The 20,000-nt window shown below is 42.3% G+C and overlaps 2 protein-coding genes and 1 long non-coding RNA gene across 3 annotated transcripts in view; 2 read left to right on the top strand and 1 right to left on the bottom strand.

The window, feature by feature from the left end:
* sesn1 (sestrin 1) overlaps positions 1-3,779 on the bottom strand; it is an 80,396-nt gene extending 76,617 nt beyond the window's left edge. Inside the window, exon 1 of the mRNA XM_062551623.1 lies at positions 3,495-3,779. Coding sequence (XP_062407607.1) covers positions 3,495-3,758 — 264 coding nt within the window. The 5' untranslated portion in view covers positions 3,759-3,779. The remainder of the gene's footprint in view (positions 1-3,494) is intronic.
* Positions 3,780-10,471: 6,692 nt separating this feature from the next.
* Positions 10,472-20,000, top strand: part of selenoi (selenoprotein I) — a 22,976-nt gene continuing 13,447 nt past the window's right edge. Inside the window, exons 1-3 of the mRNA XM_062550741.1 lie at positions 10,472-10,669; positions 15,735-15,803; positions 16,484-16,592. Coding sequence (XP_062406725.1) covers positions 10,613-10,669; positions 15,735-15,803; positions 16,484-16,592 — 235 coding nt within the window. The 5' untranslated portion in view covers positions 10,472-10,612. The remainder of the gene's footprint in view (positions 10,670-15,734; positions 15,804-16,483; positions 16,593-20,000) is intronic.
* The window catches only part of LOC134098169 (uncharacterized), a 1,435-nt gene continuing 251 nt past the window's right edge, over positions 18,817-20,000 (top strand). The window contains exon 1 of the long non-coding RNA XR_009941016.1: positions 18,817-19,682. This is a non-coding gene — a long non-coding RNA (uncharacterized LOC134098169). The remainder of the gene's footprint in view (positions 19,683-20,000) is intronic.

The raw sequence follows: 20,000 nt of genomic DNA, 5'->3' as shown, positions 1-20,000 counted from the left end.
AAGAGTTGGGCGGCATTCGGTATGCCCTTAGTTGAGAAAAGTGGTCACGGAAACTTCAGCGAAATCAGAAACTTTCGGCAGAATGACCGATGATGCTTTACGCGTGAAAAAAAAAAAAAAAAACAGTTTTAATAATGAAGGTCGGGCAGGGGTCAGCCCGCCCCTGACCAGCTGAGCTCTTGAGATTAGGCCAGCGGCCCCAGAGTGAGAGAGAGGTAGAGAGGAGCGGACCACAGCCCAGCACACCCCACAGCCCGCTGGGAAGTGTTTGGCTAAGGCAAGAGGGGAGGGCAGCGTTATTAAAAATGCCTCGACCGGTTACCTAACGGCTAACGCCACTTCTTATTATCTCACAGCGGCACGGGCCAGAAGAGGACAGCAACAGCTCAGCACAGGTTACTGAGTTCACTCCACAGGACTCTCTCTCTCTCTCTCAGTCCCTTCTTCTCTCTCTCTCTCTCTCTCTCAGTCCCTTCTTCTTCTTCTTTCTCCCTCTCCTATTCAAAGTACTTTATTGGCAAGACAACTGGCACAACGCCCATGCACTGTTAAAGTCAATCATTACATGCATGTAGAACAATACATCTGAACATATTCATCTGAGATACAAATCGACAGGTGCACTGGTTGTGTGTGGTTGTTTGCATGTGTGTGTGTGTGTGTGTGTGTGTGTGTGTTTCTTTTTGTCTTGTCAAGAGCATTACACAGGCAAATTCACTGTGGTATGGTATTGTCATTTAGAGCTTTGTCGAGTTAGTCACACAGACACACAAAGATACACACAGACAAATACATCCACACACACACACACACACACACACACACACACACACACACACACACACAAACCTGCTGAACAAACAGCACTTTTAATAAGTCGGTGTTCTTTCATACTCTTGTCATAAATTCTTCCCATTGTTTCTGCACAGAGTGTGTGGGAGATGCGTTGCACACAGCCTGTGCATACAGTCAACAGTGCAGACCACACAGTCATGGTCTAAACAGTCAACGGTCCATGACAACATTTACACTAATGAACAAGCTTTTAAACTTTAACGAGACTGTGATTTTTTACATTTTATTTCAGAGTCGACTTCTAAATAAATTGTTAGGTAATGACTGAACAATTGGCTAAATTGTCCTAACAAGTGTTTAATGGTCTTTGATGCTTTAATCTTATTGATACGAGCAAACAGAATGTGATTTCCTGAAGTATTTTCCTGAAGCATGAGTGGATGCTTTTCATTCGTCTTTTTATCTATCCTCCCTCCCTTCCTTCCGCGGTCCTCCGGGTCTGTCGCACACTGGATAGACTATCCCATTGTTGCCGCCCCATCATTCTTTATCTAGATCAGTGGGAACAAGCTGGAGGACCGAGGACCAAGGAGAGAGGAGAGAGGAGAGAGATTGAGAAGGGGCCTATGTATTCCACATTCAACTCACTCACTGCAGCTCTGGTTAAGAGGACTTCCATCTAATGTCACCTCAAAACATTTTCTCAGGGGGTCATAGCAAGAAGTGGAAATCTTTCTGACAAGCGACGGTTGAATTCCAAGAATCATATTTTCCTCCCTCAAATGTTCTGTTTTTGTCCATCTAATACTTTTTCCTGAGAAAAAATAAATCACTTCTTTCTCGATGAGTTTGTAAGGAGCCCATACAAACAGCTTTTTGTTGTCGACTGAAGTAGAAACGCTGACGCTTTTATTCACACGTTTTACATACAGCCAGCATTCTTAAGAGCATTTGTTCTCAGACTTAACTCAACATGTCACACACACAAACACAATAGTAGGATCCTGGTTTGTCTGTCCGTACGGCAGCATTGTTGACCAGGCAAGCGTCCAAGTAAGGGCCTGATGCCAATAACAGGTCAGAGGTCAGGCTTGACGCAAAAAAAAACAGTTCAGGGGTCAAGGACCAGCATCTGAATGGGCTGTGTCCACGGTTATACTAAACACACACACACACACACACACACACACACACACACACTGCAGCACATGTCATAGTCCCTTCACCCATCAGCACTGCGAGAGGCTCACAGCTTCGTCAGGGTGATTAAAAACACACACACACACACACACACACACACACACAGTGGCTGTGTTCTGTTGTAAACTGGTTCACACAGACTGTTCACACTCTAGCAAACAGCCCTCTCGGATTAAGTCGGGCCTGCCTGTGCCTGCTGTTTCTGCGTCCTGTTGTTTGACCCGTGCCCAGGGAGGGCGGGCTCAAGTTCCAGATGAGGCTTTTGTTTCTCGTACTTAGAGCTGTAATCTCGCTACGGCTCCCTAGCTGTCACAGACCTAATTCCACCCGGTCTCTTAGCCCAAATGTCCACTGACGGACTGAATGTGACAGCACAAATTAGGCTGCTGGTCTGTCTGAGACCACTAAACACACACGCACGCACACGTTTATACGCCCACCTTTTTTGGGCATCCAAAAAAGTCCTTTGGCAAGAATTCAACAATTAGGGCTTAATAACATGAGTCATTCCAAATGGGACAGACGGTGGGCTCTCACGCTCCCACACACACACACACACACACACACACACACACACACACACACACACACACACACACACACACACACACACACACACACACACACACACACACACACACACACACACACACACACACACACACACACACACACACACTCCAGCTCCAGCCTGACAGTCAGTCAGAGTGGCACAGACGATGCCCTCCAGTCTCCAGACCTAAAGTATGTGGTCCTGTCTCTGGCCCTTCTGCGTGTCTCTGTCGGGCCACTCTCGAGCACTTTTTTTTGCACTTTTTTACGCTTTTTTATGACTCACATCTCCAATTACAGCGAGATGCTGAGGACGAGTGTTTTTTAAAGCGTGGAAATACCAAACCAAAAGCAGTATGCTTGTATTAAAACGTACAATACTTTTGGATGAAAGTGTCCGCTAAGTGTAACATGGTCTGCAGGAAAAGTACAGGAATCTGAGTGTTGCACAGTGGCCTTAATTGTGCATTGTGATGGTTGCTGAGTAGAAATAGGACACTGCAACAGAGTCCTCATTAAGCATCTCTCACAAACTCACGTAACTGAAAGGCCTCACCAACAACTGGTGCAAACAATTCACCAACTCTCAGTGAAGTGAGTAGAAGAACCCAAGCGCTTGACAGTTTGAGACTACAAAAACTTGAAGTCAATAATCCTCAGGCACTGTCTTTGCTTTCAGAGTGGAGTGATGAAATGTTTGCAACTGGAAGCGTTTCTCATACAAACACATCAATATTTGTACAATTCCAACACAGGCCAGCAAGGACAGATATTCGGATACACCTACTTGTGTCTACTTGAGCTCATGACCCACTGCTGATTGGCAAGCAGAGAGAACACGTTTGCCACCGTCAATCTGGTGAAACGTAGTGACTGTACCCCCTTGCTTAGCAGATAAATGAACAAATAAAACAAAATTACATAAACTGATGGCTGAAACATCTTACCTGGACATTCTGGAGTATCCAGGCGCACTTCTGCCGGACGTCGCCGAAGGGACAGCGCTTGGCGAGCATGAGGATGCGGGCAAGCATGTCGTTCAGGTCAGCTGCTTGGCTGGTGCAGGTCGCGGCGCCAGGAGAGAGGGGTCCGATCCCTTCAGCGCGCCTCAACACCTCCTGACTAATGACCTCCATAGCCGCCTCTCGGGAACTCGCGTCGCGACTGCCCAGTGCGTCCCACCTCGCCACGAGATCTGACACATCCTCCATCGCTGAAATTTGAAATTCTTTTTGTCTGTTCCACGGTCCAGCTAGAATAATGGACAATGCAATATACAGTTAGAACAAGATCTAAGGTCACGCTATTGCTCACTGCTCCTGGCATACCACACAGAACCGTATTATTACTGGCACTGCGCCGTGTGTTTATGATAGCTGTCACATTACTTAGGGAAGTCATCTATCTAGGTTGCGCTCCGCTGCAAGATGGGCTCGGCTTATGCATGTAGAGCAGCAGGCTACGAAGTGGAATGTGTCATCATCCTAATAATTAAAAGCGGATATGAACGGGTCTGTGGTTAATAACTTCCATCGGTATAAAACAAATCACGAATTAAATCACGAAATTATATGTACTTCTTCCGGCATATTTTTGCTGGTCTGCTTCCCAAAAGAGGACAACAATCTTGAGACTGTGACAACGTTACCTAACAGTAGGCTACGCGTAAACAACATCTTCGCAGAAGACGTTTTCCATTCAGCCTAGGAAGGCAGGAAGGCAGGCAGGCAGTCGGGTCTTCTACGAGATCTAATGCACAGCATGAACAACGAGACCAAAGCTTGTTCTACTCTCTGCTATGTATCTCAAACTGACAGTCTTTGTCATGTTTTCCATTCGCTGATGGGATACCCATGGACGGTTCTAGAGGATAATCTATTGCTATTACATAGGAATTGAGTCTTGGCCAACAGCTTGTTTCGTGAATTGTTAGTGTCAAGTAGACATAAAAGGTTTGCACATTGCTTCTAAGTACGACTATACCCTAGTCTCGGTTTAGTTTTTCGTCTTTGACGTACACTGTAAACAACATTTAAATGGATAACCAACTGCAGGTTACTGTTCTAGGACAAGGCTAGCAATCCATTCAATCGGCTAAATTAAGTCTCAACATTTCTTCAAGGACTTTGACAATCGATCAAGCTTCTTGGTGACCAGAAATCGTTTACAGAAGTCATTAGACCAAGTAATAAAGTAATTTAAGACAGACATTTAATACAGACTTACATTATTTCATGTCGTTCTCAGGGTGTCTCGACTGCGCCGCTGGCTGACTAGAGCTCTTCTCCAACACACGGTAGCACGATGATTCAACAGTTGACGGACACAGTAGTTAAGCCAATGAAAAAGAGTTACCGACAAAGTAGGTGGGCAATATAGAGCTCCCCAGTCCCGCCCCTCCTCCGAGAGAGGTGCTTGTCCGGAAGTAAACTTCTCATTCATTTCTCCCATTGACTTCTGGAAAAATTCGGATATAAAGAGTTTTAGACCATGCCTTAGGCTAACCAGCTACGATGTGACTCATAAGCATATAACTTATAATTTCGAGTGAAAAAATGAACAGAAAATGTAAAAAAAGCGAAAGGTACAAGACTGTGTACATATCTTAAATTCCGAGATAGAGAACTCAAATCCCAGGATGCTTTGCAAACGTACACACATTTCCAACATTTGCAGCCTAAAGATAGTTTAACATGGTTCCATATTAATCTGAGAAAAGAAGATGATTACTTCCTACCGTTTCCATTGAGTAAATTCAACCTTCAAGATGAGAAAACCGTTATTTTTCGGAAGACCACACATCGGTCCTGATCAGCCCTGCAGCCATTTTAAGTTTTGAAATTCCAGCGAGACGAAGCTGGACGATAGGCGCGGGAAAAGCTGAGTACAGTTTGTTTGGCATTGCCATGGCAACGGCGATCTCTACCAATCAAAGGCTCTGCTTTCACCAGTTTTACACGTTAGGGTGTCGGGTAGTGTAGTACTCTCTCGTTAAATCGTGAATAAAGCATTGTTTTCTCAGAACAAGGTTGATGCCCCCATTAACTTTTGACATCTATATGAGCAGGTATAATCGCTTAGTCACATCGTAGCTGGTTTTAAGTCTACCATGGACGGTTACGATGTTATGGCTTATTCTCCAATTGTCAATGGAGAAATTGTATTGGATTTTTACTTCCGGACTAGGCTGTGGGCGGGACTGGGGAGCTCTATAGAGAGTGGACCAATCACCATTGAATGAGGATGTTCCTTTTCGGACAGGGACAGAAAACATGGGACTTGGTGTTTAGCCTACTAGCCCATGTTTCACAGATGCTGTTATGAGCCCGAGGGGTTGTTGGCTACTTTCCCTCTTCCTCAAAACTGGACAGTTAACGGAATCTTATTCAACTCTCAATTTAAGCCTATATTAAGTTGGCTTTAACATATTTTGTTTGATTTAGGTCAACAGACACACATTAATACACACGCACATTAATCAACAACTGGCCCAGTAAGCTACTGGTTGATTTTCAGCTGCTTTAGCAAGATGTCGTGATACTCTCTTTGATTGACATGGCTAGCAGCATAGTTGCTCTTGAAAGCCAAGTTAGTGATGGAAGTTAAATAATAACTAGAAATGCAATTCCAAGGAATTACCAGTGCATGAAAATGCAAAAAAAAATTATAGATAGATAATGTAGATATGGTTACTAAGGTGTAGCTAGGGTAAACATGGTGGTTGCAGAGTTTAAAGAAAGCTGATAGTGTGAAGGTAGACAGTTTAAAGCTTAAACATTCCAGTTCTAACCTAACTAATGATTTCTAACAAATGTTAGAAAGAGATGCTGTAAACAGATGTTGAGTATGCTAACAATGATAACCAGGTCGATTGGTTAACTTAGCTAATGATTTCTAGCAGTTATGGTAAAAATGCTAAAAATGTTAGCACTGCTAACTATGTTAACAATGCTAGCCAGGTTGATTAGCTAACTTAGCTAATGATTTCTAGCAGTAATGTTAAACATATTAACTATGCTAACAATGCTAACCATGCTAACAATACTAACCAGGTTGATTAGCTGACTTAGTTGATGATTTCTAGCAGTTATGCTAAAAATGCTAACAATGCTAACTAGCTATGTTAAAAATGCTAACTATGCTAACCAATGCTAACTAGCTAACTTGCTACTGAGGACTTCTATTTTGAAACATTTGTTGATAGGGTATCCATGGCTGCCACTATCAGGAATAAAGAAGTTACTGTAGTAAAATCATGTTGGTTGCTATGGAAACGGCCATAAACGCTTAATTTTAATGGTTGCTAGGTACATGGAGGTCTCATGTAGTTGACTGGAGGCATAGTTGATGATAACTGACAGTTGGAATGGTTGAACAGTTAAATAGTTGAGTAGTTTCAATGGCTAAATGATTTAATAGTGTATTATTGCAGTGAGGACTTTTATTTTGAAACAGTTGTGGAAAGAGGAAACAGTTTAACAGGGTATGTAGACTTCACAGAGAGATTGTATGCTTAAAGCCTGAGAGAGAGAGAGAGCTGCTGCAGGTGGGGCTGGCCACCTGGCATAAGATTCTAATTGCTTAACGACCCGAATGTGATGTCATAGAGGCCAATGTTAAGTCTATGGGGAAATTTGTAATAGTTTTTAATTTATAGTTTAAAAAGTATAAAAGTTACAAAGTTGAAAAATACATAGCAGCATGCCCCTATTGAAGAAGTTTCTAGGTTAAACGGTTCAAGCTGAATAGAAAAAATGAATTTGGTAAGCGGAATAATAATAAGAAGAAGCCTAGGAAGAACAGTACAGTGCATTTTCATGCACTGTAAAAACAACACATACAACATAGGAGACCATAATGAGACAGCAGCACTAGGCTACGCAAGACACTGACCAAGTGGCTACAACAAGGTCCCATGGTTGCAGGTCTTCAATGAGTTGATAAGTTGATCGTCATTGAAAGAGGTTGTGCTTGCATGTCTTCCAGCTTCACGGCTAATTAGTAGCTTTCCTTACATAAATCATTCTATCACTTTGTGAATAATAGCAAATATTCTGGATATATGTGGCCTGGACTGGCCTCAGCACTCCCATCAAGTCCCAAAGTCATTCACAGAACCTGACCCACCCTCCCAGTCAGGGAATGACCTGCTGCTGCAATGAGCAATTCTTACCAGCAGAGGTCAGTGTTATATAAAAATATTTAAGTAATATGGAAAAGAATCCGTTTAACATGACATGTTTAGCCTGTCCAAACCGCTATCATTAAAATAGGTCGCAGACAAGGCAGGCCAATGTGCAGCTTGGAGAAGTTGGTGAATGTGAAAGCACAGCAAATTCGAACAGGAGAAGTCTATGCTCTTTGTCTTGGAAATCACTTTAGTCATTGTTGATTTTGAAGTGAAGCTATAAGCTCAAATTTTCAGCAATTTATAATTTTATGACAAAAGCATAACATAAAGAGACTCAAAGGGGGTCTGATCAGATTCAGGATCGTAGGCGCCTAAGATTTAGCCCCTGGGGGCCATGGCAGCCATTTTTTTTTTTTTTTTTTAAATGGGGCAAAAAATATGATTTTTTAAAGTGAAAAATGATTGAAAAACTCAATCACACACACTAACAACTGATAGGCCTACAGTTCAGAGTACCTACAACCATTTTACTAAAACAGGCTGCAAAGTACAGTGGCAGAGGGGGCATTTGGGATTGGGGAAGAAATGAATGTATGAATGTATGAATGTCTATTAAACTTAATTTACACTGTGCTATTGATGATGCTAGTGAACACTAAGCTGAACTGTCATTTGGCCAAATTCTGTGTTGGGGAGAGAGAGGGTCAAGGAGAGGCTGTGTCAGTTTTCTGCATGTAACTATAATGAAAGAAGAATCTGCATAAATAAGCCTGGATTATCAGAACAAAATTGAGAGTGCCACTGACAGTAGAAAGCCTTTTTCTACTTTAAGTCTCTTCTCAATTCTCCACCACCGCCATCATCTACTTTACTGTCAGCAGATGCCTTCAATGTCAGCAGATGATAAGTTGGACTCTTTCTCTCTTTTTTGAGGAAGATGTTTTTCTACTGCTTCAGCAAAGTCGATAACATGCTCTTCGGATCTACTCTTCTGCAGTGTATAGCACGTCTAAGCCGGTCTCAGAAGGTGTTCAAGATGGCTCCTAAAGTTTCCATGAAGCAGGCACATTCTCCTCTCAACTCTCTCCCCTCCATCTTCAATAGGCTTCTGCTTTGGTCTGAAGATGTTTAAAACATACTCCTCTTTAGTCCTTTTGCAGTAATAGATGAGGAAACACTGGATTAGCAATATGAAACAAGTATGACAACAGATTGATGAACTAGATGTACCACATAGCGGAACAAAATATGACTGTCGCACAGTCCTCTCCCACTTCACGCTTGTCAATTTGTCTTCATCTCCTATTCCATCTCTTGCAACTTTTGTGGATGCTTGCGTGCCTGCGTGTGTGTGTGTGTGTGTGTGTGTGTGTGTGTGTGTGTGTGTGTGTGTTTGTGTGTTTTCCTTTACTGAATTGAAAATAATTTATCGGCCAATATACCGATAGTATATTTGCGCTGGCAAGTATGTGCCTGTCTGTGTGTGTGCATGTGTGTGAGAGCCTGAGTGTGTGCTGCGTTCGTGTGTGTGCATGCATGCCTGAGCGTGTGTGTTTATGTGTGTGTTTGTGTGCATGTCTGTGCATGTGAAGGTGTGTGTGGATGTGAATGTGTGTGCATATGTGTGTCTATGTGTATGTGTGCATGTGTGTGCGCACACATGTGTTTTTATATGTCTATGTGTGTGTTTATCACAGGTTTATCATAATAAGTGACCGCTAAGGTCATAATAAGTGCAGAATCGCCAGCAGAAAGCTCTCTCTCATGTTATCTCTAGTGTAGCAAGGTTTCACTGTTTACTCTGTAAAGCGACTTATTGGGTGCTTTCAAAGACGCTGTAAAAAATAAAGACTATTATTATATTATTGTTATTATTATTATTATTATCATTATTATTATTATGATATCATTAGGCCTAGTAGTAGTAGTAGTAGTAGTTGTGGTAGTAGTATTAGTAGCCTAAAAAGTTTGAAGAGCCTTGCATTTAGTTTCTTATCTTACAGAGTTATGGTTTTTATGTTTTTTTCTAGGCTACATATGTATTTGTTTACTCTTATATATATAGGCCTATATATATATAGTTATCAAGTTATATATATATATATATATATATATATATATATATATATATATATTTTTTTTTTTTTTTTTTAATTATTATTATTATTATTGTAGCCTCCTTTAGAATGTACAGGATAAGAATATGGTTATGGTTATGGTTATGGTTATGGTTATTTAGCAGACGCCTTTGTCCAAAGCGACATACAAATAAATAACAATACAAATTAAATAACAGTGAACAATTACAAAAAGGGAGAATAGCAATATTATCAATAAACAATCAATTAAGCACTAACCTAATGAGAAATAAAACAATGAAATGAGAATTGCAATCAAATAAGTCACTCAGTTAATTATAACAATAACTATAGTATGGTATGGCTAAATTTAAGGACAATAGCAGAATAAATGTCAAATTCTAACAATGGACAAATTATAATAAAACAATACTATTATACAAACCATAACACATAACAAACGCTCAAAAGACTAAGAATATGGGCTAGCCGACTAAAAAGGTTATTTAATTGTCAAATAAAATAGGTCCATATCAAAGCCAATGTCCCTCTGATAAACATTCAGAAGAAATGCAGCAGTAATATTGGGGAAACGTCTGGTTGTAGACTTTTATCTTGATTTCTTGACACCGACATATTTCCCAGAGTTCCATGAAAGCGGAACTCTAGCGATGACACCAACAAATGGCTATCTTCGAAGAGAAACAGAGGAACACCCAGGTGGCGTGAGCTACCAGCTATTTTCTCCGAGAGACTGTAGGCTTGGGTAGTTCACCCTCAAGCACTGCGGACATCCTGAGTCGTGATCTAAAGGGTGAATTCGTCTGGTTGGTTTTGGAGCCGTGGAGCTGCCACCATGGCTTTTTACGAATATGTCACGAAAGAGCAACTCGCAGGTTTCGATAAATACAAGGTAAGGATGCCGTGATGTTTATCTGACGCTTTTTCGTTTTATTTCTGACACACAACGTTCGAGATTTGTCTGCTCACCAGGCTAATGTTAGCTGTAACGTTAGCTACTGCTGACATGAACTGTCAGATTCCCGGTAGCTATGTGAATAGCCCACGCTAGCATTAGCCATCAAACATTATGCTACTTCTGACATCGTTATTGTTCCCTGACCGGCATTGACTTATTTGAATTTCATTATGTATGGTTAGATTCATACGTTTAGTGTATTTGTCGCTCAGATCGTTAGCAAATCAACGCCAGTGCTATTACTGTCTTGCTAGCTAACGTGAGTTGTCTGTACACGATATGTAACGTGGTCCACGCCTATGTGTCTTGGCTAACGTGGAGGTTACCAACAGTAACGGCAGGTACTGTCACACCGGTGTGACGAGAATGCCGTAAGGTTTTTAACCATATCTGGATTCATCGAATAAAATTAATTGATGCTGAACAGAATGTTTTTAGGTTGATCAGAACTCCCCTACTGTCTACTGAAGGGTTAGCAAATGCCGGGGTCTTGTATCCAACCTTCAACCACATGTAATAACAGTTATTGTTAGGCATTTGTCTAGGTTATTGTCCTCTCCGTAGCCTGAAATATGGGGTTAATTTATCTATTTATCAAATTCATTATTTGTCCTATTATCTGGTTTCGAAACTATAACGTTAGTATGGCTACTTAGATTGCTAACATTAGCTTGCTAGTAGGTGCTTCTTGAAGCTTTTGGGATGGGCAGTATCCCCTGAAACACTCGACCTATGGTCCGAAGCCCAACAATGTGTAACTTGGCTAACTATACATGTTTATTACATAACGTTACTGTGCCAATTATTTGCACCCAACAACACGGAGTTGATGTGTCACCACCTTTTCATTCATTAATTTAGCTCCCTCCTTGAATCTAAAAGCTATGGTCAGGTGAAGCAGACTATCTATTAGCTTGCTAGCCTGGCTAAGCGTTGTAGAAATTTGAACGCCAGTACCATTGAGCTGACCACCCTCGCTGGTCTGAGTTATGCACTTATTTACCGTTCGAAACGCAATCATGATATCTTGCTTACTGTTTCAATATTGTAGAAGTAAGAGAGTGACATTCTGACAGTGACGAGGTTTCTTGTCCTTACTCCCAAGCCTATTGTTGTATGGCTAGCCAGGGAGCTTTTGTCCAGTATTCACCTTAAAGAATTCTTTGGACTTGATTAACCTTGGCACCTTCTGTTTTCTCTTGAATTCACTGAGGTCCTCTGTAAGCATAACCACTGACGTTCCTCAACAGTGAACAGTGGCTTCTGAAGACGTAAAAGGCTACATTTCACCAAAAGCCATTTCATTTTCCCACTCAGTGTGTAGGTTCACTGAGTGTAGGTTCACTGAGCTTCTATTGTGTATGGACCAAGACCAGTTAAACTGCAAGAACATCCTGACCTATGCCATAAATGTGACTTAGACAAACAAAAGACAATACACATGTTATGACAAGACATGGTATGATCATCAGGTCATGCATGAGCCAAACAGATTTCATTGGTCAAGCCTCTTTCCTTTTAATTGCTGTAGGGCAAAGTTGAAGAGTCACATTATGTATATCTAGACTCGCTCATAGACCAGCACACTGAGAAAAGGAGGGATTTGTGCTTGGCATCCAATACTGAGGAAGGCCTGCAGGGTGTCTATTATTGATGTGTATGCCAAGTGTGCCAGCCTTCAGGGCCAGTCACCTCACACACTCTCATGTAGTCCTCTTACACACACACACACACGCACACACACACGTGCATAGTCAGTACACACACACTCACTCTCTCTCTCTCACACACACACACACACGTGCGTAGTCCACACACACACACACACACACACACACACACACACACACACAGCCACCTTTGACCTCACATAATGGTGTGGGCTTTGGATAACTAGCCTACGGTAGTTGAGTACCAACTTGGTGCACTGGTTAACTTGTCACTCACTCACTCGCTTGATCATGCACATGCAAATGATTGTGCTCTAGTTTTGCCTCTTATCCTTCTATCACACTCTCACAAATACACACACTCTGCTGTGCCACGTTCCCTCCATCCATCACCTTCTCTCTTAGCATTCTTTCCATTCTCCACCTACACACACACACACACACACACACACACAAATGCACACAACCACACCCCTTCGTCATCTGTCTTAGACTACTCCCTCTCCCACATGAATATGTGCATCTGGATGTCCTTCTATAGGGTCCAATAGCTGCATATGACGCTTCGTCCGAATGAGTTCATTTCCTGTTGAAGGTGTGAGGCTGTTGCCGTTCTCTGGGGTAGATTGTGTTCTTCAAGGAAGGGCGTGTCATTTTATTCATAGCCTCTAGAGTTCTTTCGCTTTTTTTAAATCTTTTTTTAAGGTATTTCCCTCTCGGTATTCTCTCAAGCGCACGCTCTCTCTCATGCGCTCTCTCTCTCTCTCTCTCCCTCTCTCTCTCTCTCCTTATAGCACAATCCCTCTCCTGGTCCCTCTCCCCTCTATATGTGTCCTGTTTTCTTTACCTCTTGGTATTTCAACATCATCTGGAAACAGAAACACAGATGTTGAGTGCGTGTGTGTGTGCGAGCGCGCGTGAGTGCATGCATTCTCGTCAGATGGTGAGATGCGCAGCGGGACTACGAGTGTATCGTGCCCCCAGCTGAGAATAGCTCATCAGTGGGAGATGCTGAAATGGAGAGTTCAGCCAGTTCGCCCACGTGTTGCTGCCTGTTTATGTGGGACAAATTGCTCCATTTTACTCCCCATTGAAATATAGTGCTTGTGTGTGTGGTGGCAATAGGTGTGCAGCTAGCTTGGACCAAACATCCGTTGACATGCTGCTTCCGCACATAGAATAGGAGATACAGGGGAATGTGGCTGTCGCATACATGAAGGGATGGGTTTTGTGTGTGTGTGTGTGGGGGGGGGGGGGTGTTATACAGAGATTGAGATGCCTGAACTGGGGGGGGGGGGGGGGGTGTTATACAGAGATTGAGATGCCTGAACTGGGGGGGGGGGTGTTATACAGAGATTGAGATGCCTGAACTGCATGACAAGCTATTTCCACTTGTAGAGTTGCATCATGGAAATAAAGTGTCTGGTCATTTGCGCTGGAGATAATTTAGGTATGTGTGTGTATGTGGGCTGTGCCTTGTGTTTGACTGAGACAGACAGGGAAAAATGTATGTTTGGACATCTGTGAACAGTTGGAGCACTGTCTCCCCAGTCGTGTGTGTGTGTGTGTGTGTGTGTGTGTGTGTGTCCTATCTGCATGTTTGTTTGAGAGACAGTAGACCCCCTAAGACCTGTGTATATGGGCAGCACTCAGAGACGTATGCGGCCCCCTAACGCAGACCCTGATTGTGCCTCTACCTAAGTATGCCCTTCAAGTTGTTTTGTTCCATCAACTTCAGATCACTGTCGCCTAAAACGTCATTCACAAAAAAATTACAGACTCACATGCACATAGGCCTTAAAGCAGCACCAAAGAGTTTTTTGTACCTTAAATAATGTTTCCACAATCATGTCAGTGGTTCATCAACTCGTAACGGGGTGAATGGCACTTCTGCATTCGCTTCACAGCCCTCTATCGCCTATAACCGTTTACGTAAGTTTACCAGATCGGGTAGCGTATCTGTAGTTTGATGGAATGAGACATAAAAAACTACATATATGACTTGCTTTGATGTCACAATACATATACTTTCATAAAATCATGCAACATACTCTACCCACTGATCTATAAAGAATATTCTTTATAGATCAGTGACTACCTTGTATCATGTAGACATTGTTATTTGTTGGATAAACAAAATGCATGCTTGCGACAGAGGTTTTGCTTTAGTGTTGCTTTAAACATGTAATTCCATTAAGCCTCTGGCCCAGCCTGGTTTAACATGACCAGGGTATCACTGAGGGCTTTTTAATATCCAAATGTGCCAATGACTCTGCTGCTTAGGTCAGCATTTCTCCTTTTCCAAAGCTGTCATGCTTTTTAAGGCAATCCCCATTTTAAAAAATCCCACTGTGAATATTTATTCCAGTCTATTTTGATTTTCAATTAAACGCTCACATAGTTCACAGCCTCCCATCCAGAGTCTTGTGATTCATAATTATTCATCCCTCCACGCCAAAGTTGTATTGATTTATTTGTCCAATAAAGCACAGAAATACCCTGTTGTGTCTCTAGGACAACACTGTCCTCTGTCCCATCCATAAGCGATCCCCAGGCCTCAGTAGAAACGTATTGGTCAAATACAACTGCGCTATAAATCAATCTGGCATTTTTATGAATAATTTTAGGCTTTAACGGTCGTGAGAGGGATGTCGGGCATTTTTATGTTTGCTATTAGGAACTGATCAAAATCTATGTTTACTGGTGGGCTCTGGAGAGGGATGCTCCCAAATAAGTCAAGTAGCCATTTCAAAATAACTACAACGCACGCACGCACGCACGCACGCACACACACACACACACACACACACACACACACACACACACACCCAAAAACCACCACACACCCAAACGACCACCACACCCAGATGCTTATAGTTGATCCACTCCACTTGATCTGGCATGCCCTAAAGACACTTGCGTTGTATTGTGTAATTCTGCTTAGTTGTATTGTGGCCAGGTATTCCAAAGAGGTAGCCTGAGGCTTGGGCAGGATTAGACTGGGCTGTAACTAGGTGGGACCACGTATCTGCAGCAAAACACAGAATGACTGTTCTAATGTAGTTTACTGTGTACAAATGTAATTTAATACTCTTGCATAGTGCTTGAGAACATTGCTATTGCAATTTTGAGAATTATATAGGGTGGACACTGAAGAAGAAAGTGTGACTGGCTACAGTTGTGAAGATTGGCATCACCGGATGGCACCCAATGGTCCATTTGCTAAGAATAGGTTGTGCGTAATGATTGTGAATGCAGCTGTCTAGTCCTGCCTGTGTTCAGTCACTGATCTCACCATCTTTTTCGTTTTCTGTGTTTTGTCTCTACAGTACAGTGCCGTGGACACCAACCCACTGTCCGTTTACGTCATGCACCCCTTCTGGAACTCTGTTGTCAAGGTGAGCATGACTCGGGCACATCACTAGTCTGTGATGTCACAAAGGTATCCATGGCTTTGTGGAACTCTTCATTTACAAGGAACCGAATAGAATCACAGACTCTTCTGAAAGATGCTCGACAGAGTCCAAGGACCTGCCATAACATTCTTCGTCAAGCCTTGTTGGAATATGTGAACTTTACTGAAGTCCAAAATACGTAGTGCTTTAGTGTGCCAGTAGGGTCAATCATTATTTTGTTGACCGAAGCTTTGTTGTGAGTTACTCTTCAACCAAACACAGCACCGCTTGGCCATCTTACTGCTCTGCCCTGCCCTGCCCACATGTTACATAAGTGAGAGGAGTCATTGTGACCGGCTGTGACTCTTAATGACTTAATGTCCACAGGCTTCCTGTCACCCCCCAACCCACCCTGTCTGCCTTGTCCGCTGATTAGAATGCATAAATGCAACATTAATGAGTTTTCCAACAAGATCTGATTACTCGTGCACCACAATTGACCACCATCTCTTTCTCTGTTTCTGACGCTCTTTTTGTCTGTCTCTTGTTTGTTTGTTTGTTTGTGTTTCTCTCATTCTCTCTCTCTCTTTCTCGCTTTCTCCCTCTCTCTGTTTCTCTCTCTCTCCCTCTCTCTCTCACTCTCTCTTTCTTTCCTTCTCTCTCTCTCTCTCTCTCTCTCTCAGATCATGCCAAGGTGGTTGGCCCCAAACCTCATCACGTTTACAGGGTTTATGTTCCTGGTGTTGAACTTCCTCATTCTGTCCTATTACGACTTTGACTTCTACGCATCAGGTGAGTGCGGTGACCTGCATTGGGGTCATTTCTGAAAACACACACACACATACACATAAGGAGATCAAAGTGTATGGATTAGGGCTGGGATAAACGATTATTTTCTAAACGATTAATCTAGCGATTATTTTTTCGATGCATCGATTAATCTAACGATTCATTTTTTCAGTTCGATACGATTATTTTCTAAACGATTAATCTAGCGATTATTTTTTCGATGCATCGATTAATCTAACGATTCATTTTTTCAGTTCGATTCGATTTCGATTCGATTATCGATTATCTCCCCACTAATTGACTAATTGCAATATATACATGTTGATTTACATATCTGAATGAAATAAAACATTGCAATGTATGTTTATTGCTCTTAAAATTCCAAAATGAAAGACTATGCAAGTGCAAAGTAATGCATTCTACGTCAGAGGTAGCATTCAATAAAACCTTGAAGCCTTGAAAACACTGGGAGTGTTGTCAAATTGAAGGGGACAAGATCCCAACTGTCATCAATAAAATGACAAGTTGAGTAGGCTTATTTTAAGTCTTTGGGACTTTGGGGCCATAGGGCCCACCTACACATACTGTATACCCCCATCAAATCATTAGGATGATCATTACTACAATTATTATTATGCTGTATTAAGTGTACTTTCACTTCAAAGCAGTCAATGTTTTAAATGCTAACATTGTTCACAAAAAGTTTGTGAAAAATCAGAAACCTGCTTTAGTAATGTAAGATACAGTATAATTACAATAGCTTTTGCATGGTTGCATGATAAATACAGTACTTCTGAAAACAACAGCAATAATATGGGTGCTATTGTTTTGGGATGTTTCCCTCATGCAAGCATCAAACTCTGGTAGGCAAATGGAGACAAAATTGACATGCTTTTTAATGAAATTCCATTTGAATCTCTGAACGTAAGGATTCAGGAAACACGTACCAACTTTAGTCTATGTATTACGGCCGAGCAGATAGGCGTAAATCACTGATCTGGAGATTTTTAGATGAAAGACTAAGGCTACAATCTTTTGACCATATTCAAATTTGACTGAACTATACTCTGCTCTGTATCAAGAATCCACATTGTTCTATTAAATGTCGTTAAATAATTAAACAGCAGGTTGAACGGAACTTGCCACCAACGTTATTTATTAGTTTCAGTTTCTGTCGCGCAAACACGCACATGCATGCATTCAATGAACGCTCATACCAACACTTAATTGTGTTGCTGTATGTTTATTCACATCGAATTAGCAAGTATTTCCTCCTGATTGCTGAAACTTTTGTTTTCTTTTTCTGTCGGGCCGCAGTTGCTTCATCAATTGCGCAGCAAATGATCAAGTGAAGCACCGAGCCTAATTTCACTCCACGCCTCACAGACCAGCAGTCTCTCTACATTGCGGACCGGTGCAGCTCCGTCCGCGCCCATAGTTAGAGAAACGATGTAGAGGAACGAGTGCGTGCTGCAGTGCCTTGCACTTTTGAAATTCTGAGGAGTCACTCACGTTGCCGCCAACCTTGTTTTGATTTTGACGACGTGTCGATTCGCATATTTTGAACCGATGTACATGTATTTTTTGCGTCGAACTAATCGGTTAAGTCGATGCGTTGTCCCAGCCCTAGTATGGATCAATCTCTCTTTATTTTAATCTCAGATTGAATCCCTGAGGGCTCTCTGTGTTTGTGCTGTCCTGTGCTCTCTCTCTCAGGAGGTGTTTGAACATGTTTGTTATCAGAGGGTTTATTTGTAATTTACAACCCTATGACTCATGTGTGTTGTCGTCATCACCCCCCCCCTAGAGGTTAGATTCTCTGCCCGAGCCCGAGCCCGACCCGAGCCCGAACCGACCCGCGGGCCGGGTCGGGCCGATATTTCCCGCCACTATCCTCGGGCCGGGCCGGGTCGGGCCTTTGATCAAGCATTTGTGTTTTTTTTTTAAATATATAATTTCTTTATTAGCCTAACTGGGTGGGGAGACTATGCCATTATCCGAAATATTAAATATATTTTTTAGCAAAGTAGGCTTAACATGTTGTGCATAACACGACCCAGTACCGACCCCAACCACACGTTCGAATCACTCATCTCAATGCGATATCAATGGGAGGCGAGTCATTGTGCTAGTAACATAGCCATGCCATATACCACTGGAAAGCTAAAATTGTCAGGATTCATTTGAAACCCGTGTCGACTGAATTAAACCCATTTCGAATGGCTCAAATATACCATTTATATAACTATATAACTATCAAAATGCCCCCCACCACCGCCTCCCCCCGCCTGTGTCTCCTCACCTTACAGCACTGTGTGTACATCCTGAACTTCACGCTACCCCAACATGCTTGGTCTCATAATGTCCGTAAGAAGCCAGAGAATCCGAATATCTACTGTGTTTTGTCGACATTATGTTCAAAAGCTGAACCATTCCACCCAAACAATATAATTTAGTTTGTAAAAAAAACGAACTATAACTTTTCTCCGAGAGAAAACCGCGTAGTTCGCATGCTTAGCCTTTGTTTTGCCGGGGTTTACGCCACTTGCCGTATTCAGGAAGCTCTCCTGAGTACGTAGATACCGGTGACAAGTTTGTGTGACGTACCGTTGTCGAGAAACACGTGTTAGAAGCGTGGTCGGCAGCTATGGTGTTTTACGGTCAAGTTAGCTTTGATTGACAACTGCTCTGGCGTATGACAAGCTACCAGGATGGTTCCGGGATATTCTTGTAGCCAATGAGTAGACGCTTCGAATGATATATGCAACAGCCCTTTCCGGTGAAGGGAAAGCTGGGAAATCGAGTCCACATTCATCGCGCACAAGGCTAACTCTGTAGAACGAGCCGTGCGTAAAATAGCAACAGCACTTTCGACGAGTGATCAAAACAAAATAGCAGCAGCAGCTTTTGACAAGCGATGAAAACATGTCGAAAAAGCATAGAAAAACGAAATCAGAGGAAAGTACCAGCAGGAGAAGTGAAGAAAGAGAAGAAAGTGAAGAAAGTAGTGTAATTGAAGAAAGTGAAGAAAGTCCAGACTGAAGACTCTCAAGGCTTCGCCGACTTCTTAGAAGGAATAAGTGACTTCGAATGGTGAGTAAACACTATGTTATACTATATTATACTGTATATTATACTATATTGTACAACATGTGTTACCTATAGTACTGTACAATCGCATTGATTGAGTGCATTGCCATAGGGGAAGGGATTGTGTGTGTATGTGTATGTGTATGTGTGTGTGTGTGTGTGTGTGTGTGTGTGTGTGTGTGTTTGTGTGAGAGAGAGGTACACGGGGGATGGGGGGGTGATAGGGACCTAGGTGCCATGGGGGAGGGGATGCAATGGCAAAAGCCAAGGGTGACAAACCCCTCACCCAAAAGTCTTTCAGAGAAAATCTTGTGCTTCAGC

Source organism: Sardina pilchardus, chromosome 12 (genome assembly GCF_963854185.1).
Source record: "Sardina pilchardus chromosome 12, fSarPil1.1, whole genome shotgun sequence".
NCBI classification, from domain to species: Eukaryota; Metazoa; Chordata; class Actinopteri; order Clupeiformes; family Clupeidae; genus Sardina; species Sardina pilchardus.
Note: the sequence above shows the minus strand (reverse complement) of the source record. Positions and strands in the feature narration are given on the sequence as shown.